Below are 26,156 nucleotides of genomic sequence, written 5' to 3'. Positions count from 1 at the left end.
CAGGAAGATGGTGGGGGCTTCTCCATTGCCACAAGCAGAGTTCAATGGAGGGAGGCCCCTTTGTGTGTGTGTGGACGTGTCGACCTTCAGTGATACTGCAGATTACGTAGAGCCATTGCAAGACTCTTATATCAGTCTGTCCAGGACTACTTGATGTTCCTGGGTGATTTCCTCTGGGCTGGGGTGAGGATGTCTACTCAATTTAGCTGACCTTTGCCAGTAAGAAGTACATCGGGGGAGCCCCGGTGGGTGGGGGTCCCAGTAGGAAGCAGGGAAGGATTCCACCTGCAGACCTAGGATGCAACGTGCATCCACAAGCATTTTGGGTTGCTGGAGTTGGCTATCCCAGTGAAAAACAATATGTAAGGGATGCATCATCCATCTGAGAACTCCTTAGAGAGCAAGAATTCTGAAATTGGTTTGAAGTCCCTGTAGGTGAGTGTCAAAATGTCCTTGAAGAGCAACCAATTATGACCCTTAAAATGGAGGGGGTACAAGACTCTGGCTTTCCTGATGATTTCAACTTTAAGCTGGAAGTTGTGGACACATGCAAGGATGTCTAGGGGTCTCACGTTGTTGCTCCCTATGCATGAGGGAATTTGTTGAGTTGCAAACTATTATTCGCTGCGTGGCCAAAGATGAAGTGGAATAGTGCCTGGACTTAGCTCCATATGTCCGTCCCCTCAGCACCTGCTGGAACTCCTCACAAGCAGATGTTTTTAAGGTGTGATCTATTCTCAAGGTCCTCTGCGTGGTACTGGAGGTCTGCCTGTCATTCTTGTAGGCGAAGAGCTTCCTGCTGCAACATTTCAACCTCCTCGATCCTTGCCTGCTCATTGTCTTCCAGTGTGGACACCCTATCACATAGTGAGCTAAAGTACTGTCTCACCTTTTTCAGTTCCTGAGCCAGGTCTCGCTTGAGCTCTAGCAAGTCCTCTTTGAGGTAATCAAACAGAGATGCAAGGAAGGCCCCAAGGCTGTGTCTTGTCCTACCTCATCTGTCAGAGCTGCCTGCTGGGGCGCTTTTGGGGATGTTGTGGGCTCTTTGGTGGCTAGGTTAGTGGAGTAGATGAGCATGTTGCGGACAGTCTGTTTCTTCTTGACCTTAGCTCCCGCCATTGTGAGGGTAATCAGGGTATACAACGTTTAGCACGCATTTTTTACCACGTACTACCACTACAACGCAGGCATTACCACGCATACCATTACAACCCATTGTGCTGGGGGGCGCTCTATAGGGAATAAGTATAATTTTATATCCAACACCTTCCCTAGTGTCCACGGGGACTGGAGTTGGAATATAAAATTATACTTACCACTATCCAGCACCTCTAAGCGCTATGCGTTGTAACGGTATGCGTTGTAAATACCGCGTTGTAATGGTATGCGTGGTAAAAGTATGCGTGGTAACGTCATACATCCGGTAATCAGAGTTGAGTTTGCAGGCCTCTGCCCAGATAGGGATGTAGCTGGCAGCCAGTGGTACTATGGGATAGTCACCATCAGGTCCCAACGGCATCTCTGATAACGTCTTCCAGCATTGTGGGCCAGAGGCGATGGTTCTGTGAAGTTCCCTCCTGGCTGCTAGGGCTCTGTATGGGGCTTTTAATCATGGACCTCCCCAGAGAGGCAGTCGCACTCAGGACTCGGATGGTCAGGTGCTGATGAGGGATATCCCCCCCGACCTTCCTGCTGCTCAGATGTGTGGCCAAGTTCTCACCTCACGGAGAGCGGGCATATGGGGCAGCACCAGTCCTCAGATCACGGCCCTGGCCTGCTGTGCCCCACATCCAGCCAATGCTTCTTATGGCTGCATCTGCCCTCTGCAGCGCCGGTGCCAAGTTCAGTTGTGCGGTAGCCAGCAACGCAGGGGTCACTGTCAATCTCCATATCCCTGTCACCATCTTGTATTGCCGCATGCCAAGACTGTGATCCCTCGCTAGTGCAGAAACTCTCCGTTGATATGAGCCTCCCGGGCAAAGCTTAGAATATGCCACATTACTCAACGAAATAGTTTAGCCAGGACCAAGGATTATAAATATTGGCCCATAGTCTGCTAAAATAAATAGCAGCAAAAGAAAATTGGTTGCCGGGTTCTATTTTTTGTAAAGCATTATTCACACCCCACCTGGCCACCAATATAGGACGTAACCCCCTTTCTTAGCTTCACTTTCAATTTTTGATTGATTGATTGATTGACATTACTCGACCCAGCAGCAGGTGGATTTTGGGCCTTGGATCTCTATGAATTGCAGCGTTGTGGTGGTCTGAGAGGCAGAGATTCCTTAGCATTTGTTGCAAGGCTGCCATCTTGGCCACACCCCTCTTAAATTAATGTAAATTGAATCTGTGCATACTTTTACTAATTTTGATATGCAATACATGAACATTTGACTTTAGGTGAGGTTTCTTTTTAATTTTTTTTATTTGAAATCATTTTATTTTAACATGCCTTAATTACATTTTTATTCAAAAATGTAGTTATTAGTGCTCTAGCCTTTTTTGAAAAGTATTTAACTATTGACATTTAACTTGCAAATAATCTTTTATTTTTAAATTGTTTTAATTTGCCTACACTTTACTGAAGGGAGATCTCCACCCCAATTGCGGAGGTCTGTGCCAAGTGTGCAGAATGTCAAATACGGTTGTGACGTCACTGCCAGTAGTAACTTTTCTATGGGATGTAACATTTTTACTGACTCCAGCCTCTGTTCCAGGGGGTGGGGGCATGTATGTCTACACTTTTGAGTAACTTCACACTTGTAAATGGTGATGATCCAAAAGTAATAAAGCTGCTCAAAAGTCTAACACTAAACTCAGGCATCTTGATTTGCTCATATGAAGTTTCCCTTTGTGAAGAGCCCCCGATATCTTCAAATAATCACTCTGAATCAAAGTCTTCAAAAGAGGTTCTGTATTTAGAGCAAAGTGTAGTATCCCATTTTGAATAGGCTCTAACTCGTCAAATCAATTAATCAAAATCTATTTCTTTCAATAAACACTGCATCCTCATACCCTAATAAGAGTAACTTTATGACTGTCATGGTATCAGAGAGACAATAGTTTAAGACCTGACCAGCTTCTCAATTAAACCCCCTCAAATACATATAAGGGGTGGGGGGGGGGGTGCTGGGAAGAGGAGAGATTCTCGGAGAAGCTGGTGTGACTTTTCATACTATGGGTGAGACAATTGAAGTTGGCCGTATAGGAGCAAATCTAGAGGATGTTGCAGAAATTATAACCTAGATCAGAGTGGATCTACAATTCAGAACTTTCACAAAAACACTGCTCCTGAAACTCCACACATAGTTAAAAACTTGAAAAGCACTGGTGGCAAAAACCAACAAACTTGCACATAGTGTAAATAGCGACTTCTCTGGAATAATTAAATAACGAGTGCAAAATAACACTGATAATGAGTTTATAAAGTGCACTGCGGAATCATTATTTAGCACATGTATTAAATACCGAATGTGCGTTGTTTAGCAAATGTGGTAAATACCATATCTGATGAATAGAACAAAGCACAAAACATCAGGAAGTGCAGATCTTCAGGCATTGTAAGTTCCTGGAGTGAGGAAATTAATTCACAGAGATCAGAAACAGCCAGATCAACACACAAAAGGACCTTAGGAGACCCTAAAAGTACACCAACAATTCCTTCCTGTGTATAAGTGGGTAGCACCTTGAAACAAGACAAACAGAATCCACTGCCATTCTCTGACATCACAAGAAGAAACATGTCAGACCCATGGACCCAGGCATGGAAAGAAAGCACAAGGCTACGGATCCTGAACTGAAGACCCTGGCAAAGTTGTGGTAAGACACCATGGCCGTCTAATGTGCCATTTCAAACTAAAGCTGCCACCAAAAACAAACAAAACATGCTTGTTGGAGGAGATAAGGGACAAAATCAATATTGAATCAACATATCTGCAAGGTAATAAAAATAGGTGCAAGGAGCAGATCCGGTCCATAATGAAAATAGCTGGTATCTGCTTAAGCTTCCAATAGTCCCGGCACCTTGCGGCCTGTACTGACGCACCCTGGCAGCTGCAACAGTGGTAACCGGATGATCTTGTCACTGGATAGACCAAGGAATACGTCAGTCCTCTGCACCACCAGCGCTCAGACCCTCTGTGCTCCTGTTTCCCCTCATGAGGACGCCCAAAGGAGACACGAGCCCTGGCCACAGCCTCGAGTACTTGGCTGCAGCCACTGAGGATACTGCTATGGGATCCTGGATGGTAGGCGCGCCAGAGGTTGCGACTCACCCCGGAATGCCTCCTTGTTTCTCTGCTACACTGGAGTGAGCACAGAGCAGCCTTGACAGTGATGGCCCCAGATGTTTGTTACGTGTCAGTGTGGCTCATCCCTGTAGTCAGAGGACTGGTCTGCCCCCACGCTCTGACCTCAGCCTTCCACGGTACCCTCCATAAGCTGGAGAGGCCACCCATTGGTCAGAATGGGGTGTTCTGGAGCATGGGGCCCAGTCCAGCCCTCTGCCCCCTCGCAGGCCAGGATTTGCTGATGTCCCTTGTGTGGGCCATGTTCCTGGCTACCTAACCTCCTCCTTTTAAAACACTGAGGCTCCTTACTGGATCCCAAGGATGATGGGTGTAGGACCAGTTCTCCCCCCTTACAGTGTGGGACAACCTTTTGGGGGACTCAACTCTAGCAGCCACTCTTTACCAGGGGTGACCAAGGGGACTGCATCTTGATACTTGGACCTGTAACCATCCATTGGCTTGCTCTGAGCCACTTTTGCCGGAACTAGGCAATGGCCTACCCTTGTGCGCAGCTGACTAGATCGTTCTCCGTTCCTCCCCTGGGTGCTGCTGAGTCGGCTGCTTGCCGATCCCTACTTCTTGGGCCATCATTCACTGCTGCCCTCACTTTCCTGTATGACATCCCCCCCATGCCAGTCTTCTAATACTTGGACACGGTCTTGTACTGTCCAAGGGCAAAGCTACCTCCAGTTGCTGTTCTCAGAAGCAGTGGGTGGGAGGCTGATCCCATACCTAGATGGCATGGCCGAAATCACACTATGGATTTGGTAAAAGAATATGCAAGGTTCACATCCACCGAACTCAAGATCAAAGAGCTGATCTGACCACGTTTAAAACTCAGTTAAAGACACTGGAAAAGGAGCCGGATATGGGGCAAAAATTGTGGCATCTGCGGCGGAAGCTGGTGGACGTGGAGATCGCAGTCGCTGCAAACATGTACACTTCCTGGGAGAGTCTAGATGCGGAGAACTTAGAAAGCTTTCAGTTATCCTTTCTTCCAAAATTCACTCTCTCAACCTTCTCTCTTCCTTTGGAATTTCAGAGGGTCCACAGGATCTGCTCAAATGCCTCAAAGCTTGGCCTAAAGATGTGGCCAATCATTGCCTGTCTACTTAGCCACCAGTTGGCTCAACAGCTTCAAACGGCAGTGAAACGCAACAATGGCCCATTCATGTTTAAAGACTTAAAGAAAATCATCACTGCCGACCTCTCTCAGGACACAACACTTAGGTGGAAAAAATCCCAGGCCCTGGCACCTCACCTTCAGAAATACGTTTTTAGGTCTGGTCTCTAGGATCCAGCTACAATGCTGATTACAATCAACAGTTCTTACAGAGAATTCACAGAGCTGGATGAACTTGAACAATTTCTGGACCAGCTGCACACTGCAGAAATGGAAGCATTGGCTGTTCACTGGCGTTGACTGCCTCTGCTTCAACCAGGGGCCCAGATGCTGACGCCCACATGAAGGGGCTTGAGCCATCTGGGACGGAACATCGTTGACAGGAGTTGGTTCTCCGGTGATGGCAGGAGAAGGGTAGCAAAGTTTCTTCCACCGCTATAGACAGAGGGAGAGACGAATCGTGATCCACCTTAAAGACCTAAGAGAGCATAAGGTTAGCTTACACCTGGGGTGAGCTGCAGGTGGACTTGTAAATTGTGTTATGGATTGGTGTTCCCATGATTGGATATTAGATTTACTTCTTAGTCCCTGGCAAAGTACACTGAGTGTGCCAGGGCCTGTAAACCAAAGGCTACTAGTGGGCCTGCAGCACTGATTGTACAACCCACGTGAGTAGCCTTAAAAAGGTAACTCAGACCTGCCATTGCAGAGTCTGCATGCAGTTGGTAACTGCCATGTCGACTTGGGCAGTGCACCCACTTTTAAACAACAAATGAAGGAGTGCCCCCTGGAAGAGTAACAGAGAAGCTCTGTACCTGGAGCTTAAGGCTCAATGGAGCACAGTGTGCCCAACCTTATAGCAGGACAAAGCATGTCTTTTTAGAAGACCCCTCACTCACCAACCTGGTTGGTGACATGCTTCATCATCGGGGTCCCACCCCGAAGGCCGAGTGCCAACAGGGTGTGCTGCGACACCTTACTACAGTGGAGCGGGTTTTCTCTTTTTTATATGTGCAATGACTCTACAAAGTGATAAGTGGTTTAAAAAGGGGCCAATACTACTCACTGCAAGACTTTATTCCTGAGTAATTGGACCCCCATAAAATAAAGTGTGGCACCTATGTCTAATTAGGTAGACTTCGATGTCTGAGACGTGTAGTGTTTTAAAAATAGCGACGTGTGCTATGTGATTTTAAAATTAGGTCTACATGTTTCAACCTTCTTGCGATTGTGGGTTCAGGACCAAGGAGGGTGACCTGTTCGGTAAGCCCCTTCCACGGGGCGTACCGAACAGGAACCAAGTAGGTTTCCAGTCCGATGAGCAGAAGCCACTAGTGACGTGAGCATGACTCTTGGAACCCGGACGCCCATGTAGCGGCTTACACTGCTTTCTCCGTTTTTTTTCCGGAGTGGGGAGAAGACTTTTATATTTTGTTTAGGTCCACAAGTTTGTGGGCCCATCTTTCTCACGTGATCGAGGGCAGGGCGCACCTTAGCGTGTGCGTACCACCCAGGTCACCCTCTTTGGTCCTGACGAAAACCCACAATCACAAGAAGGTTGAAACATGTAGACCTAATTTTAAAATCACATAGCACAAGTCGCTATTTTTAAAACACTACACGTCTCAGACACCGAAGTCTACCTAATTAGACATACGTGCCATACTTTATTTTATGGGGGTCCAATCACTCAGGAATAAAGTCTTGCAGTGAGTAGTATTGGTCCCTTTTTAAACCACTTATCACTTTGTAGAGTCATTGCACATATAAAAAGAGAAAACCCGCTCCACTGTAGTCAGGTGTCGCAGCACACCCTGTTGGCACTCGGCCTTCGGGGTGGGACCCCGATGATGAAGCATGTCACCAACCAGGTTGGTGAGTGAGGGGTCTTCTAAAAAGACATGCTTTGTCCTGCTATAAGGTTAGGCATACTGTGCTCCATTGAGCCTTAAGCTCCAGGTACAGAGCTTCTCTGTTACTCTTCCAGGGGGCACTCTTTCATTTGTTGTTTAATACTGAAGTAGGGGACTAGGAGTTCCCACCTCACACATTGTTTAAATACCCTTACTCTCTCCTATTGTTTTGCAGTGCACCCACTTGCCAGGTCCTAAACCTTATCTTTTCTACATGTCAGTCACCCCTAAGGAAGGCCCAAGGTACCCCTGTGGGCAGGGTGCAGTGTATGTGAAAGGTAGGACATGCCCGGGTGTGTGTGGCATGTCCTAATATTGAATAACAGCCAGTTTCTTTTTCACTATTGCAAGGCTATCTGTTCCCATAGGCCAGAATGGGCAGTTTGATTATAACATCTTATAATCCTAAAGTGACCCAGGGAACAAGGTAGAAATTTGAGTTTAGATTGCCTAAACTCAGAATGTTAAAATACATCTTTTAGTAAAGGTGATTTTTACATTTTGTGTTTGAAAATGCCACTTTTAAAAAGTAAGTATTTTCTTACTCAGTCATCCCGTGTGACACTGCTGAAATTTGTATTGATTTGATTTGATTTGATTGATTGTCTTGTTTAGCGCTTGAATCACCCCCAGGAGGATATCTCATCACTCGGGATCCGCAGCAGGAGCAGGGGGCTTAAGACTTAAAACAAATTAGCTTTCAAGATTTTCCTGAACTTCCAGTGGTCAGGCATTGCCTTAAGACAAGAAGAAGTTAATTTCAAATGAGTGGGGCTTGGTAAGAGAACGACTTGCCTCCAGTTCTTGCCTTTTTTATCCTGGGAATTTTGAGGAGCGATTTAGAGCTAGAGTGCAGAGCCCGAAGGGGGGTGTAGTGGTGTAGTCTCTCCGCCAGGTAGGAGGGTCCGTTTCCCTATATTGCTTTGTGGTTAAGACAACAGATCTTAAATGTCACACTTTGTTGTATGGGCAGCCAATGTAGTTAGTGAAGGAGAGGGAGAGAGGCTGATCTGTGGGGGGCATTTAAGACCAGGCGGGCGGCAGTGTTTTGTATCATCTGCAGGCGATTTAATGAGGAATCGTTCGCTGCGATCAGAAGGGCATTGCAGTAATCTAGCCTGTCAGGGTCTTTCTAATAGAGTCGGGAGGTAGGGAAAAGCTTTCCTTAGTAGGCCTAGGATGTGAAAGCATGAGCCCACAGTGTGTGTAACGTGTTTCTTCATAGTGACGGTCTGTTCAAGGTATACTCCGAGGTTCTTCACTGTTGTCACCGGGGTTGGTGGATTGCCTAGTTCTGGGGGTCACCGGTGGGGCGTCCATAGGAGAGGGGCTTCTCCGAAGAGCAAAACCTCCATCTTCCCGGCATTCAGCGGGAGTAAATTGCTTTCCATCCAGCGTGATATTGCCAGCATGCCGGAGGAGAAGGTGGATTGAGCGGTCTGAGAAGTTTTGTTAAAAGGGAAGGTAAGTTGGCTGTCGTCCGCGTAGGCTATTGGGACGAGCCCATAGTTCCTTGAGAGAGTTGCCAAGAGTGGCTATGTAAATGTTGAACATAGTTGGGCTCAGGCAGTATCCCTGTGACACCCCCTTGGTAAGTTCTTGTGGTTTGAGTCGAAAAGGGCCAAGGTTGATGGTCTGGGAGCAGTTGGAGAGGAAGTTGATCATCCATTTCAGAGCCACTCCCCCAATCCCAGTCTCCCCCATTTGCCTGTCTGTGCTTCGTATGACAGAAGGCTGGGGATCAGGAGGGCTCCAGATAGTCTAGGTAGGGTCAGGAAAGGGTTGAATAGACCTGGGCTGCAATGGGGAAGGGGGAGAAGATTTCCTCGCACCTCAAAGGGCCTGGTCTGCCTCTGACAATGTGGTCTCCACCTCCTGTCAGGAATTCACACCAGAAAAGACAGAACTGATTCTGGCTGGCCACAGACACCCTCTGCCTACAGGATCAAAGTATTTTTGGATACAAATACTGGGGCCCAGACCCCTGAATTTTAGAACTCGTCTGGATCAAGAAGACTGCCAAGAAGAAGAGCTAGAGAAGCAGTGAGGAGGAACTACCACTTTGCTGTGTGCTTTGCTGGGCTGACCTGCAGTGACTGCTTCTGTGTTGGGCAGTGAAAGGCCTGGACTGGACTTTCTGCAACCTAATTTGTGAGTCTCTCCAAGGGCTTGAGATAAAGCTTGCCCCCTGTTCACGAAGTCTCAGGACAGCAAAGACTTCAAGCTCTTCTGCGCACAGCACTGGGGACTTTTGTGCAGCAACAGAGGAAAAGCAACTCGACAAATTCTCCGACGCCACTGCCGACATTCGTGTCCTGAAGGCACGGCAGAGGGCACTGCCGCAATGCGACCTTGGTCTCACCAATGACGCCAACTGCCACCGCCACTGAGCTATTGCTCACACCGCGACCTGTGGGCACCACACTCAGCACCGCCTCACTTCACGACGACGCCTTGGTAATCCAGACAGTGCCGCTCTACGCCAAAATCAACGCTGCTTTTGTACTGTGATTTGAGGGCACCGCTCGTAAAGTTACACGATGCACCGCCCTCATCCAGCACCACATTATTGGCCACGACGCCAGCACCATCGACTTCAGTTCGTCAGCCTACGACAGCGCTTCAGCAACGCCGCCGCCGCTGTTTGCACTGTGACCTACTAGCACGGTGTCGAGCACCGCCTTTATCTTGCACTGCGGCCCTGGTCTCACCGGTGACACCATCTAACGTCACCACCGAGCCGCTGCTCACACCTCGACCTGAGGGCATGCATGCCACACCGCTGCACTTCGGACCGCAGCATACGACTCCACAGACACCAGTGCTCCTGACTCCATCAGAGAGGAGATTGACCTGCAACGTGTGTGACTTTGAGGGTCCAAACGACTCCTGCACCGGCCTCCGGAACCGACGCCTGCTGACGCCGTGCTTTCAGAAGCTCAACAAGAGGTCGCCGATGCCCTGCATTTCTATAAGGTACTGTTTGCGGGTATTCCAGACACCGTAGCTGACCCGCGACGCAGCGGTCAGCCAGAACTGTTTGGATTTGTTTGCTCACGACGCCGTGATAGCCCCGGACGGAGCTATCGACATCAAGGAACTAGTTTAAAGCATATTTTAATAAGTGAAGATTTTGAAGTACTGTATTGTGGATTTTATCCTTTTTGGTCTTGTCTTAAGTATATAAAAATATTGTATATTTTTCTAAACTGGTGTGGTGTCCTTTTGTAGTACCTACACTGCATTACTGTTGGTTATGTAAAAATGCTTTACACACTGCCTCTAAGATAAGTGTAACTCCCTTATCCTGACTAGAGTGGTGGTTTCTGCCTGGCTTTGGCACATGCCCTAGCCTGCTAAAAATCCCATTTCTAACAATCATTGAAAATATCAGTGCAACATTTGCAAAACAATTATTGATGAGAAAACTGTGCGGCGGGGAGCGAGTTATAGTTACCTTAGGGCATGAGTTATAGTTTCTTGAGATAACTATAACCACTTAATTTCTACAGCTTTATGTGTGTAAACTCTGAACCTAGCTATAAAGTCCCTTTAATCATTGGTTCTTTCAGTGAATATATAACTAAATATGTATATATACATATATATTCACTAAAACAAATACAAAGGTTACAGGGACGTTATAGTTAGGAAATAGAATTTTAAAAAAGTTGAAGTTCACTGAAAAAAACAAAGGTTGCAGGGGCATTATAGTTTTCCATTGTATTAAACCAGTGAAATTCAGCAGTTATAGTTACCTGAGATAACTATAACTTACGCCCCCCACACACACACACACAATGCACTGCTAATCATCTTACAAATTACAGGGACGATTCACAGAACTAATCTGAGATAAAATCCTAAACTTACTACTTTTAGTATGCAAAGAAGGCATTTAATAGTAGTAAAGTTAGGACTCCTAACTTTACTTCTACTAAACTGAGACAAAATCCTAACTTTACGAATTTCAGTTTTCACAAAAGGCATTTAGTAGTAGTAAAGTTAGGAGTCCTAACTTTACTACTACTAAATGCCTTCTGTGAATACCAAAAGTAGTAAGTTTAGGATTTTATCTCAGTTTAGTAGTTGTAAAGTTATGAGTCTTAACTTTACTACTACTAAATGCCTTCTGTGAATACCAAAAGTAGTAAGTTAAGGATTTTATCTCAGATTTGTTCTGTGAATCGGCCCCTACATTACTCATGACATTGTCGGTGACATCACTGATGACATAAAAAAGCCCCTTTCTCTTGGAATGTTAAGGTTTTATTTAACTTTCATTAATATATTCTTAATAAAAACAACAGGCAAAGGTCAAAGCCAATGGATTTCTACAGTTCTGTAACTGCAGAATGTATCACTTGATTATGGATTTACAACATGTGCTACAACATTTGCAGATTTCACAAAAATCTTGTTTGAAGCTAAAATTGATTAAAATACTACTGCCAGAGAATGTACTACATAATTTGTATTTCTTGCAGCATTAGTTAAATAACTTTGTTGTTTAATTTGGTCATTCATGCTGCATAATCCTAGCAAATCTGACAATGGAAAAGCACTGCAGAAAACGGAAAAGCTCTGCAGGGCGGTTTGGGGCTGTTATTATGATAAGAAAACCCATATTTCACAGTGAACTGAGAACTATGTTCTCTATTTCAAAGTTCCTTGAGATATATTGGTTTTATGCCATTATATTTTGTGCTCACATAGAATCAAACCTCAGGGAGCAGGCCAAACGACTCTGGGATCATTCAATAGCTCTGGAGGTAAAATGTTGGGAGCCTCCAGCTTGATGTAGTCCTGTACTGTTGGACTTGGCCTTCTCTGCATGGTCATCTGCAAACTTTTAACCTTAACCCTCCTTTAATCTGAGCCCGTTTTTGTTGGCTTGACTTTACCATTACTAACCAGTTCTAAAGTGCTTGTGTTCTCTCCTTTAAACATGGTGAAAATGGCGTACACCAACTTGGCACATTTATTGTACTTGTAAGTTACTAGTAAGGTGTAATACATGTACCCAGGGGTCAGTAAATTATTGCTACTAGTGGGCCTGCAGGACCTATTGTTCCACCCACTAAGGTAGCCTTTTTAAACATGTTTCAGGTCTGCCATTGCAGCCTATATGCAGTTTAAAAACAGTTCAACTTGGCAAAATAACCACTCTGCCAAGTCTAAAACTCCCTTTTAATACATAAGTCACCCCTAAGGTACACCCTAAATAGCCTAAAGGGCAAGGTGCATTGTGTTTAAAAGGTTGAACATATACTTTTATATTTTGCATATCCTTGTAGTGAAGAACTAAAAAAAATGTGTTTCACTACTGTGAGGGCTACTTCCCCCGTAGGATAATATTGGGTTACCTTACTACATTTAACAAGAGATATCTTTTGTTTGGGAACAGGTAAAAATTTCATGTTTGGTTTCCAGGGAATTGTCTATGGTATTGTAATTTTAATGGTAAAGTTGGATTTGAAGCAGGGCCACTGGAATTATGCAGCATGAGGGGGCCTAATTACGTGGCAGGTTTGAGAAAATTATGCAGCATGAAAAGGCAAATTATGCTGCATAATGCAGCACATTTTGTAATAGTTTTACTTCATTATTTCATCAGTTTTAAACTTGATAACACTCTCTGGGCATTGGTTGCTTCCTATTAGTACCAGGTTAACACCCTAATATATCAATAAGCAGCATAAAGGTGACCAGCCCAGGTTTGGAGAGGGCCGTCTGCTGTACTGCAACATGTGTTGCCGCATTTTTATTAACTTCAGAACCATTTGTGCTAGAAACAGTTACAATCTGCAGATTATGTGGCAGATGATGGATTATGTGGAAAGTGCGGCAAATCTATAATTATTTGAAATTCGCTCACAATTTCAAATTTCCAATGGCCCTGATTTTAAGTACAAATTCTAAAAATGCCTTAACCATTTGGTGCCTGCAGCATGTTCCTGGGTCACATGACTAGGTGTAGTTGTCATCAAGTGTCTCTCATGAAATTATTTAAATATTTTACCCTGTGACTACCAAATTGTATGGATAGTTTCTCATGAAGAGTGCACAAACCTTTGCAACCCTCACTAGCTTTTGAACTGCTGCTTTCTCAATTCTAACATCATAAGTAGTAATATATTGAAAGAATAGTTTCAATAAAAGGGGCACAATTGTGACCACATCAAAATCAATGTTCTTCTGCTCCCATCCTACCACTTTCTCCAACTTATCAAAGGGAGAAAGTTGCACTCTCTAGGATAATCTAACTAACTTGACAATTCACAGAGGGAGGAAGAAAGGTCCCTTGCATGGCTCGAAATATTGTGCACTCCTGCCTAAAGCTCTTCATAGCAAGCTGCACATTTTTGCCCCCACACAAATGCAAATGATATGTCTGCACTGGAAGCATTTGTGACATAATTGAGTCCCAGAGGAGGGCTTTGTGGTCTAGGAAAGGACACCATGTGCACTCTTCTTACCAAGTTGGACTACTATCAACTCACCAAGCCCCCAAATGACTGACAGTGCTGGCAGCGGTATCGATTATAGAATGTTTTTCAACCTGTCAATGAGGAGAGAGTTCGCTACTGGCCTTTGACATATTTTTAAATTTGTCTACCACAATGTCCTCCTCTCAACAATGTGGGGCATGGTTGTTCCATGTGTGCACCATTCAGCATGTCTAGAGGATGTGTGTATCAGGCCACAGGCTACTGAAATCCATTTTGCATTTGTTACATCCAAATGGTTCATAACATGGGGTTTTGGAGGGAGTTCAACCATTAGATGTGAATTGCAGGGATCTTATGGGACATTAAAGGAATCCTTTGCAGTGAGTTAGACTTTTAGGTGTGGAAAAGAGGAGACAGGGAAATCCTTTAAAGCTAGAGAGTTTCATCTGCCCATTCCTGTCAATTGTTCTCTGGAAAGACTTAACCCGATAGGCTAAAAGTAGTTAAGTGGTACAACCTTCCTTTCTTTTTTATCCTTTTTTCGGTCTCTCCTAAAAGGAGATGCCTACCTTCATCCCACCTTTTTTCTACCACCTTGTAACAAAGGCCTTGGCTGAACCCGAGAGGAATAAACAAAAGGGCAGTACTAACAAGAACTAGTCTCAGAGCTGACTGTTGGAATACACAACTAGTATTTGATTCTTCAGTATAAAGATGGACAGAAACGTCTACCCAATATGTCCAGATTTCTCTACCGAAGCCAAGGTTTTGACACCAGTGGCAACGAGAAGTTCTCTATGCTCCGGGGTTCACGTATTCTTGGCACACTTGGCTTCACAAGTTTGGGGCCATATAAATTTGGGATCTACAACCAAGACTGCCAGTAGAGGCTCCCTGGGCCCAACTTTGAACAGGCATGCACACGAGGTGTATTGGGTCTGCCTTTGCTGCCCAAATGAAGAGGAGAAGCCATGAACGATGAAACGAAGAGGTCCAGTTTGAGGGTGAGACCAAAGAGAACCTGAAGTATCTCTGAAGTGTGAATAGACTGTGTACCATTGTGGACAGAAGGTACTGAAAAACTCAAGTCTGACCAAGTTATGTGGTGTTACGAAGCCAAGAGGTGATAAATGATACCAGACCCCAGTCCTTAGTCATCACAAAAGATATCTTGGAGTGCAGAAGGAGAGCCATATTGATGGAGAGCCCTACACTGGATCTATGTACCCCCCCCCCCCCCCAGGGAGTGAGTAATTAGCTTGTTTGATGGTGGAGTTTGTATCTAGACCCTAGGAAGAACCAAAGCTGCAAAATCTGTGAGGCAATGAACACTGTACCTCCTCAACTGGTGTTGCATCAGCTCACCTGAAACCCCACACCAGCACCAAAAGAGTTGCCTGTGCACTAGTTGGCTCACCTGGGGTGAAGTCCTTGCCAAGTGAGCTAGTGGACTGTACATAGTACACATGTCAAGCAGCTTGGCCCCACCAAAATTCAAGAAAGTTGCAGGAACTCCCAGCCCTACTTGACAATTAAAGATATTTTTATGCAGCCCATGGTAACCCAATAGGCAGGGGGACAAAGACCACACTAAAGGGGATGGTAGAATTGTCAGAAATGATACACGGCTGAGCTGGTGACCCTTCAAGAACTTTAGTATTCCCAGGTTTTTAGCAAATGGAAACCCCAGAAGCTTATTAGGCATTGTAACACAATGAGTATCATTTACATTTACATCATATCCGTCCCCTGGCAGCCCCCAATGCTGTCTCAACCGGTAATCACTGAAGGTATTTGCAATGTCCAACTTAATTTGCTGTTGCCGAAATATTATATACTGTATTATGTGATGTACAATGTAATTACCATTATTTTCCATTTTAAAAGACTAAGCACCAGCTTTAGTGTGTCTGCTGCATGGTACTTTAAGGCCTGATTATGAGTTCAAAACCAATGAAAACAGGCGCGCTTTTATCGTAAAATTATCAATTCTAGCATGTAGTCATTTCTCGAAAACAATGATAACGTTATATTTTCATTTGAAATACCAATAAAGTACATGAAACATCAAGAAGTACTATAAATCGGGAGTCATGTGTTGAGTATATTCTTCTTCTTTTTTTTTAAAGCTTTACATCATTAAGCCCAACTAAAGAGTTTCGTCCATGAGGACTTCATCAGGGTTCAAACTGATATCTTTATATCATTCAGCTACTTCCCATTGTTTTATTGAATGAATGAAATAAAACTTATAATGCGCGACTGTGCCCAGAAGCATCAAGGCGCCTATAAAAGAATCATCAAAGGCAAAAACCAGCACAGAACGATGCATATCAGATTTTTGTTAATTCTTTATAAGAGGATTGACCCTATATAGGAGAGTGTCAGTCCAAAGTTTCATCCAATTACAACCTCTATTGTAGGAGGATTTGTTTCCAACCGATGAAATATCCTCTCTGGGACCAAACAGAAAACCAAGGGACCTTTATGAGTTACATGGGGCGGAATTACCAAATGGAATTCATTCCATCTGGTTCAGAGTAGGCTAGTGCTCCAGCAACTGGTTCTCTCAGGTGTTGGAAAAATGGCCTTGTTTTTTTTGGGCAGTAGTTTCACTTGGTAAAATCGCATGAGGCTTGAACTGCAGAAGCAGCCAAGCCTTGGCTCCTGTTTTTTTTCATCCAGGCAGTACGTATAATGTAATGCTCCCCTTCCAGACGTTATCTGATTCTTCCCTTCTCAATCCACCCTCTTCCATGCACCCACCCAACAACCTGAGGCAGAGGCATATAGTTAAGCTCCCTTAAATTGAGAATTCTGTCTAAATCCAGTCCCACATGGTAATTCTCCATTCCTTGGGACTTACCTTATCATTGTATGGTACTGGTGTGGATTTACGGCACAGCAAAAGTAAACTTGCATTGAATTTATCCTCCTGCCAGCACCTGAACATTCACAATCAGAACCTAGGTAGAGAGGTGTGGCTACTGCATGCACATAAGTTTGAGATGCGGCTCTGTCTCCCTTCATCTGATCCTTGTATTCATTGTAGACTGCTTATTTCAAGCACTTCAATAATATTGCAGTTTAGCAATGAACCTCCCCCATCCCCAACAGACACACAAAAGATATTGAGTTATTACAATTCACAATCATTGCCAATTCCTGTCAGGTTTTAATAACAATACTGATTGAGGGTTTCCCATTGTCAGAAGTGTGAGTTTAATGGAAACCAATTATATTTTCACAGAACGCTTCAATTTTTCTGTCACAGCCACCTGATAGAGCTTAGTCTTCAGTCATTAGTACCTAAACTGTACACGTGGTTAGTGGTGTTGGGCCCAAGAAGTCATTTTTAAGGACCAGAGATTATGTTTCATCGTCAGACTATGACTAAAAACAAGAGAGAGAAATGTAGAAAATAGAGAAAGGGAGAGGTAAGAAACCAGCGACAAAGGTGCTGGAAGAAAAAGGCAACAGGAGACACCAAGAGTTGGAAGCCTGGTTCTCAGCAATATCCTGTTCAACAGTGCCTGCGGGCCCTATTATTAGGTCTAGGTATGTTATAAGTACCTAGAGAGGTTTTCAGTCATCTCACTTTACCCCTTGGTCTGTTGTTGTGTCAGTCCCATTTTGCTTCCACCCACTACATCATAAAGCAGGAGGCAGTGGGCCAGCCTACTTAAGCCTCTTTTTAAGAGTCACTTTCAGTGATTGCATTTTGTTCCTTCACAAGGTGGACATCAGCACAAAATGTAGTTCCCTTTAGTGCCAGTGTTGCCTGATGTGAGAGTAGGACGAATTTGAAATGAGCACAGGACACATTCCAGCTTTATCAGTTCCAGTCTCCTTCCAATACTGTTGTAAATGTCATGCAAAGTGGATTGCAACAAGCATCACCTGCAGGGCCTTTTTGTAGCTTTATCACACAATAAAGGTACAACAAGGATAGCAGCAGTACAACTTTCTATAACACAAATATTAAGTCTAAGATGTGGCAGTAATAAAAGGAAAATAACACTATTCTCTCACACACACAGGACAGTTACAACACAGGTAGCTAAAACACTGAAGAGTGAGTTTGAGGCATTAAAGGACTCTTGTAAATTTACATAAACATTCAAGAAGTACAAAACATTTGGAAGAAACAGCCACACCTCTTATGGAATCATCATATGTTCATGTACTCATAGAGGATGATGAACACTCACCTACCGAGTATGATACTCTTCATTTGATGGTCCCAAATCTTGCACAGGGAATCATTCACGAGTACTACTTTCACTGTTGTTACACTATCTTGCTACGGGCTCCCTAGTTTGGGTGCGATTATGTCACTTATGTTGACATATTAGTCATGTGAAATTTGTATGAGGTGAGTTAAAATGTTTACTGGTGTTGAACTACCACATGATTAAAAAACAGAAAGGCAGAGAAAGGGATCCTACCTTTCATCAACATGTTTCGGGGCGCGAATATTGCCCCTGTGGGCTACGCGTCTTTCCCAGGAATGTTATGTTAAGTTATGTTATGTTAGTAGGTTTTCTAAAGCGCACAGCTGCCCCAGCAAAGGAATATAGGCCTGCTTAATTTAGCATGTTCACCAGCCTCAGAAAGAAGGCGAAAGAGTGATGGGACAACTTTCTTTAGGCCTCACTCTTGAAGTGGCCTCACAATGTGCTATTTGCGGGGCTGTCAGTACACGCAGCATGTTTCACAGGGTGAGTCCCTTTAATGGTAGCCTGCACTGTGAAACAGGCCATGCTGCCAAGCCATACTCACAGCTGACTGGGTGAGGGGAGTGGGGTTGCATAGGCCATGAGATTGTGAGCCATCTGTCCAATACCAAAGCATATCCTGATTCTTTGGTGTTCCATTTATTGAGAAGTAGCCGTTAAATCATAGGTCATTGTCATTTGTAACAGCCCAGCCACAGACTAAGTAACTATGTTCTAAACAGGTAGCAACCTTTTTGAAAAGGTTTTAATGCATGCTCACCCCAGTCGCCAGAGGTGCTGATGCATTGAAGTAAATCTAAGAACATGGGGTGCTACAGTTCCTAGATGTACTTGTTTGTCGTGTCTTGCAATAAATATTAAGAGGAAGGTCTAGGCGTTCTTCAATTGAAATGCAGTTGGATTATATAAACTGTCTGCTGGTGCAATTTTTATTTATTTGTTGCAGCAATTGCACCAAGGCCCTATTTAATCCGATAATGTATGTTTATAAGTGGTGGGCTATAATGCCCCATTTCTTTTCCAGTGATTCACGCTGTTTTGTACAAGCAAAAAAGTTAGCATTTTTGACTTTTGCTAACCAAACACAAATTCATTGACTTTGCTGCTACAAAACACAGAACTGACCACTGCAGAAGAAATCAAGCAAAAAAAAAATACACCTGACTTCCAAGCATGTGAGCGGTGAGTGGTTTCTGACTCCCTTCCTTGGAGCCCTTCTAGTTGTAGTTACCTGGTTCTTATCTCAGCCTCCGGCTCCTCACTTCTACCACACCTCCTCCACACCGCAATCGCATCCCCTCCCCGGGCCATGGTCCATTAGTTGTAAGAGCCTTGTGGGCTCTTCTGGTAGATTTGCATTTACAACTTCTCAGTCTTTGAAGCCTAAACGGAAATCTGCCCCAGAATTCTATACTTCCGGTTCTCGTACTTTCCATTTACAGTGCTCTTTTTGCTTACCTTCCTGCCTTCTCTGCCCAGGTACTGCCCTAGTTGAGAGAATGAACAGGGGAACCCTACTCACTGCGGAACCAGGGTATGTAATTATAAAGGAGAAACAATGGTTCCAGTGGAATAATATTTATTTATTTATTTATTTTTTAAATTTGTATGGCGCTACAGCTACCCAAAAAGGGTTTCCCGGCGCCTGAGTCATTTGATCAGATAGAAGGAAAGTTGCCAAATTGTAGTATTACTGCAGTTGTTTCTGGAACAGCCAGGTTTTTACATATTTCCGGAATTTCGTATAGCTCTCTTCTTTCCGGATCTGAGGGGGAAGTGAGTTCCATAGAGTGGGCCCTCTCACAGCAAAAGAACGCCCTCCCGTTTTTTGGAGTTTAAATCTAGGAATAGCAAAATTTGCTGCTGTTAGAGATCGGAGATTTCTTGTTGGAAGGTAGGGACAAGCCAGGGTTTGTAGGTAGGCGGGTGCAGTTCTGGTTTTAATTTTAAACATATATGTCAGGGTTTTAAAGCTGATCCGATGTTCTATCCTGAGCCAATGTAGGTCATTCAGATGTTTAGATATTCTCTCAAACTTTGGGATCTGACACAGGAGTCGTGCAGCCGCGTTTTGGATCATTTGGAGTCGTTTTATCACTGCAAGATTTGAGCCCAAGTAAAGAATGTTACCGTAGTCAATGCGTGATGTTATTAGTGCATTGACTACGGTCTTTTGGGTGTTTTGGGGCAACATCCAAATAATTTTCTTTAGCCATTTTATTATGGTGAAGCAGAGGCCAGCGACTTTATTTGCCTGCTGCTTCATCGACAAAGTATTGTCGATAATGACTCCTAGGTTCCTTACTTGAGTGGCTGGGATGGGAAGATTACCCATCTCTGCTGGCCAGTGTAGATGGTAATACACTCTTATTACTAATAATAGTATGCGCAATCGCAATATGAAGGGTTTAATTGATGTCACAGGGGGAAGAAACCACAAATACCGATGGTACAATATTTCGCAGTTGTCATTTTATATTTTAAACAAAGAAATGGAATATATAACTAAAAAATATTTGAAAAACATTTGTGCGAGGTGTCCCAAGTGAAAACAGGAACCTAAAACATTAGGGAGAAATGGGACAATATTCATAAGGTTTCCATGATTACATTCAAGTCAACCATTAACAAATATATACAGTGTAAGCAGCAGCTATATACAGTGATACGTGCTGAGTAATGGTTCACTTATTCTATGTGTCGACGACGTTAGTTTGACCAGACGGCATTGCGGACGCCTGCTGCTTTGCTCCTCACGCGGTGTATCGGCACGTGCGTTGAGATTCTGCATAATTAATCCCGGATCCTGTTCCACAAGGAAAATGGGGCAGCAATACTAACGGTTGCCTTAAATGCTTAATCTATTTTGTGAAAACTTTCCCATTGCAATTAGATCACAGCCCTACTTGATAACGATAACACGACATTGGAGCACCTCCTTGGCTCATTACCCAATTATTCAGAGGTCAGCCACTCTGCATCAGTGCATTATCGCTGGAGTGTACTATTTACTACATTTCCAGCCCTGTCTTATCCTCAAAGTGCCAGCCCTTCCGCCCTCCCCCCGCTCACAAGTGGGTACCCATCTGGGTTCCATTGTGAGTATCCTTTTTATTTTTTCACCACGTGTGGCACACACTCTTCACGCGGCTGTGCATTTGCAACACCAGATGTCCCTACATTCCTAAGTCCTGATGAGACCCCGCAAAACAGAGGGTCGAAACGTCGTCGACACAAAGAATAAACGAACCATTACTCAGCGCATATCACTGTATATAGCTGCTGCTTACTGTAGTAAACAATAAATGAGGATTCATGCAGGTAGAGACTTGTTAAGTACAAGTTTATCCGCAGCACAGAGTAAAACAGCAGATCACCATCTGGCCAGACACCAACTGTCCAAGCAGGAATCCTTACTAAAGTTCCACGTAGGAAACAGTGAAAACAGACTGAACACAAAAGAGCTATTTACAACACTTACACTGTATGTATTTGTTAATGGTCGACTTTAATGTAATCATTGAAACCTTATGAATATTGTCACAATTCTCACTAATGTTTTAAGTTCCTGTTTTCACTTCGGACACTTTGCACAAATGTTTTTCAAATCTTTTCTAGTTATATATCCCATTCCTTTGTTTAAAATATAAAATGACAACTGTGATGAACTGTATCATCGGTGTTTGTGGTTTCTTCCCCCTCTGACATTAATTAAGCACTTCATACTGCGATTGCGCATACTATTATCAGTAATAAGAGTGTATTATTCCACTGGAACCATTGTTTCTCCTTTATAATTACCTGTACTGCCCTAGTCTGCTCCCCACACTCCGACAGTCTCTCTACTCCGGCGCCCTAGCGCTACATCAGTGACTGCTCTCTAAACGTTCCTAGTTTTTGCTGTTGAGTCCTCCAGTTCCCCAAAACGTACCCAATCCTTGCTCCCCATAGTATCATGTCCTCTGCTCCCAGCACCCTGCCAGTCTCTACTTCCCGCAGTCGCCCTACTCTGACCCGTGACCGCATCCATTACCTGCTCCTCATGCCCCTCAGTTTATACTCCTCGTTCCCCCTCAGACTGGTCCTCATACAGGCCTGATTCTGCTCCCCATACTCCCTCAGTCTGTGGTCCTCATTCAGGCCTGATTCTGCTTCCCATACTCCCTCAGTCTCTGGTCCTCATTCAGGCCTGATTCAGCTCCCCATACTCCCTCAGTCTCTGCTCCTCATTCAGGCCTGATTCAGCTTCCCATACTCCCTCAGTCTGTCGTCCTCATTTACGCCTGATTCAACTCCCCATACTCCCTCAGTCTCTGGTCCTCATTCACGCCTGATTCAGCTCCCCATATTCCCTCAGTCTCTGGTCCTCATTCACGCCTGATTCAGCTCCCCATACTCCCTCAGTCTGTGGTCCTCATTTACGCCTGATTCAACTCCCCATACTCCCTCAGTCTCTGGTCCTCATTCACGCCTGATTCAGCTCCCCATACTCCCTCAGTCTGTGGTCCTCATTCACGCCTGATTCTGCTCCCCATACTCCCTCAGTCTGTGGTCCTCATTTACGCCTGATTCAACTCCCCATACTCTCTCAGTCTCTGGTCCTCATTCACGCCTGATTCAGCTCCCCATACTCCCTCAGTCTGTGGTCCTCATTCACGCCTCATTCAGCTCCCCATACACCCTTAGTCTCTGGTCCTCATTCAGGCCTGATTCAGCTTTCCATACTCCCTCAGTCTCAGGTCCTCATTCACACCTGATTCTGCTCCCATACTCCCTTAGTCTCTGGTTCTCATTCACGCCTGATTCTGCTCCCATACTTCCTCAGTCTCTTGTCCTCATTCACGCCTGATTCTGCTCCCATACTCCCTCAGTCTGTGGTCCTCATTCACGCCTGATTCTCATTCACGCCTGATTCTGCTCCCATACTCCCTCAGTCTGTGGTCCTCATTCACGCCTCATTCAGCTCTCCATACACCCTCAGTCTCTGGTCCTCATTCAGGCCTGATTCAGCTTTCCATACTCCCTCAGTCTCAGGTCCTCATTCACACCTGATTCTGCTCCCATACTCCCTCAGTCTCTGGTCCTCATTCACGCCTGATTCTGCTCCCATACTCCCTTAGTCTCTGGTCCTCATTCACGCCTGATTCGGCTCCCATACTCCCTCAGTCTCTGGTCCTCATTCACGCCTGATTCTGCTCCCCATACTCCCTCAGTCTGTGGTCCTCATTCATAGCTGATTCAGCTTCCATACTCCCTCAGTCTCTGGTCCTCATTCACGCCTGATTCTGCTCCCCATACTCCCTCAGTCTGTGGTCCTCATTCACACCTGATTCAGCTCCCCATACTCCCTCAGTCTCTGGTCCTCATTCACGCCTGATTCAGCTTTCCATACTCCCTCAGTCTCAGGTCCTCATTCACACCTGATTCTGCTCCCATACTCCCTCAGTCTGTGGTCCTCATTCATACCTGATTCTGCTCCCCATACTCCCTCAGTCTCTGGTCCTCATTCACGCCTGATTCAGCTCCCCATACTCCCTCAGTCTGTGAACCTCATTCACGCCTGATTCAGCTCCCCATACTCCCTCAGTCTCTGGTCCTCATTCACGCCTGATTCAGCTCCCCATACTCCCTCAGTCTCTGGTCCTCATTCACGCCTGATTCAGCTCACCATACTTCCTCTGTCTCTTGTCCTCATTCACGCCTGATTCAGCTCCCCATACTTCCTCAGTCTCTTGTCCTCATTCACGCCTGTTTCAGCTCCCCACACTCCCTCAGTCTCTGGTCCTCATTCACGCCTGATTCTGCTCCCCAATGAGTCCCCATACTCCATGGGTTTCTTCTCCCCATTCTCCCTTTCTCTGCTCACCATAGCTCCTAAGTCTCTTCTCCCTTTATTCCTTTAGTCTCTGGTGCACACAGTCCCTAAGTCTCTGCTCCCCCTACCCCCTCAGTCTTTGCTTCCCTTACTCCCTCAATCTCTGCTCCCCCTACCCCTTAGTCTTTGCTTCCCTTACTCCCTCAGTCTCTGCTACTCTTACCCTCTCAGTTTCTGCCCTCCTTGCTCCCTTAGTCTCTGTTCCCCTCACTCTCTGCCACCTCACTCCCTCAGTCTCTGCTCCCCTTATCCCCTAAGTCTCTGCTCCCCACGCACCCCGTCTCCACTTCACTCACTCACCTTTGCTCCTGCACTTCCTCAGGTTATGCTCCCGGTGCTTGTTCTTCCAGCTTCTGATCAGCATACCTGCCTAGTTTGCTCTGCCACACACCCCTAATCTCTGACCCACACCCTCAGTGCCTGCGTATCCCACTACGCTGCGTCCCTTCCCCATAATCGCGCCTGTGTCCCCAACCCCGACTTCTGCCCTCCCCGGGGCTCCTTCTCCCATACTCCTGTAGCCGCTGCGCATCACCAAACCATGCTCGGCTCCTCGTCCGACTCCTCCTCACACTTCCCATTCACCCTCCTAAACTCGCACAGACCTCTCCCTCACACGTTCCCTGTCTCTGAGTGCCATTCTATCACACTTAGAGCCCCACACTGCCACCACTGCCCCACCTCCGCTGCCCACGACTGAGGCCCTTGTGTCTACATCTACAAAGCGCTTTGATGTCTTTTATGATTTTGGCGCTATGTAAACAATTATTGATGATACTGTCCATTTGATGATAATTCCTCAACGACCCTTCCTGTTACTCCCCAGACCCTGTTCCCTTGGCGTCGAACCTCTGCCCCAACGTTGCACTATTGCCCCTTACTCCTACTATCTTACTCCTACTAAACTAAACAGCCTCTGTTCTACTTCTTTCTAGACTCTGCCCCGGCGCTCCCCGCTGCCCCATACTCCTACAGTCCAGTGTCTGTTGCTCTGCTCTCTAGCCTCTGCCCTTTCGCTCCTTCCTCCCAGTGCCCAGCCCGTGACTCCCGCACTTCAAGGCGCTGCTCTCCGAGCGCCTCCATGGCGCACCCCTGCTCCAGCCCCGGAGCCCTCGCTCACCTGCCCGTTCTTGCAGAGGTCTGCCCACATGCTCGTGCCGTCCCCGCCTCTCATCAGGATGTGGTAGGTGAAAAAGTAGATTCCGGGCACCTGGCAGGTGAACTTGCCCGTGGACTGGTCGTAGTGGTTGCCCAGGTTGGTGACCACGTCGTCAAACTTCAGCACTTCGTAGCCCTCGTGGGGGCTCTTCAACCCCACGTAGAAGGCGATTTTGGGTCCACTGAAAGAGGTGGTCACAGTCCCCCCGGTGGTGTCCGTTGTCCCGGCCACGGCCAGTCCTGGGAAGCCCGGTTTGCCCGCGTCCCCCCTTTCTCCGGGGGGACCCCTCGGTCCCGGGGGGCCAGGTTCCCCCGGGGGACCCTTGGGGCCAGGTTTCCCCGTCCTGCCCTGGTCCCCCTTGGGTCCCTGGATGAAAGGCGGAGGGGGCACGGCGCTCAGGTCCTGCAGCGCCTCCACGGCCGTGCTGCTGGGCTGCTTGGCGCTGTAAGGGTCGCAGATCATGCGGCAGGTGCCCATCATCTCGTAGTGGGCCGAAGCCTTGGGGGGCTGGATGAGGAACGGGATGGCAACGAGCAGCAGCAGCACCATGATGATGCCGAGCACAGCAACGACCAGGCGCTTCCTCTGGAAGATCCGGGAAGCGAGGGCCACCAAGTCCTCTTTGCTGTGCGAAGTAATGATGGCCGCTTGCGAGTGGCGCCCCCCAGACAGAAGCAGGAGCCCGCCGAGCCGCGGGAAGCCGGGCAGCCCCCGGTGCTGCTGACGCCCAGTAACTTTGCCGTGACCTCAAGCTGAACGCGCGGTGTCCGCGGGCAGCCTCAGCCTGCCACTGCCGCTCTGCTTCAAAGAGAGGGGGAGGCGGCGACTCATGGTGACAGCACTTGCCCGAGCCCACTAGTGCGCTCACTAATGGGACGCACCTGCGAGGCGGCGGGGAGATAGCGAGAAGGGGTAGAGGGGGCTGAGAGAGGACGGGAAGGAAGAGGGGGGCTAAAGAAAGTGGCTGGCGAGAGAGGGAGTGAGCTTGACTGGAAACTCATGGAGGTGGGAGGCAACTGGTGGAAAGATAGGTAGAAAGAGGGACGGCTGAAGGGCATTAATAAAGTAAGTGGAAGTAAAGATTTAGCAAGAGGACGGTTCAAAGGA

The 26,156-nt window shown here is 46.1% G+C and overlaps 1 protein-coding gene across 1 annotated transcript in view; it reads right to left on the bottom strand.

The window, feature by feature from the left end:
* Positions 1–25,896, bottom strand: part of C1QL2 (complement C1q like 2) — a 63,760-nt gene extending 37,864 nt beyond the window's left edge. Inside the window, exon 1 of the mRNA XM_086958861.1 lies at positions 25,011–25,896. Within this exon, the coding sequence (XP_086814987.1) occupies positions 25,011–25,598 (588 nt within the window). The 5' untranslated portion in view covers positions 25,599–25,896. The remainder of the gene's footprint in view (positions 1–25,010) is intronic.
* Positions 25,897–26,156: the final 260 nt, after the last annotated feature.

This window comes from Lissotriton vulgaris, chromosome 2_1 (assembly GCF_964263255.1).
Source record: "Lissotriton vulgaris chromosome 2_1, aLisVul1.2, whole genome shotgun sequence".
NCBI lineage: Eukaryota > Metazoa > Chordata > Amphibia > Caudata > Salamandridae > Lissotriton > Lissotriton vulgaris.
The sequence above is the reverse complement of the archived record's forward strand: the minus strand, read 5'-3'. Positions and strand labels throughout refer to the sequence as shown.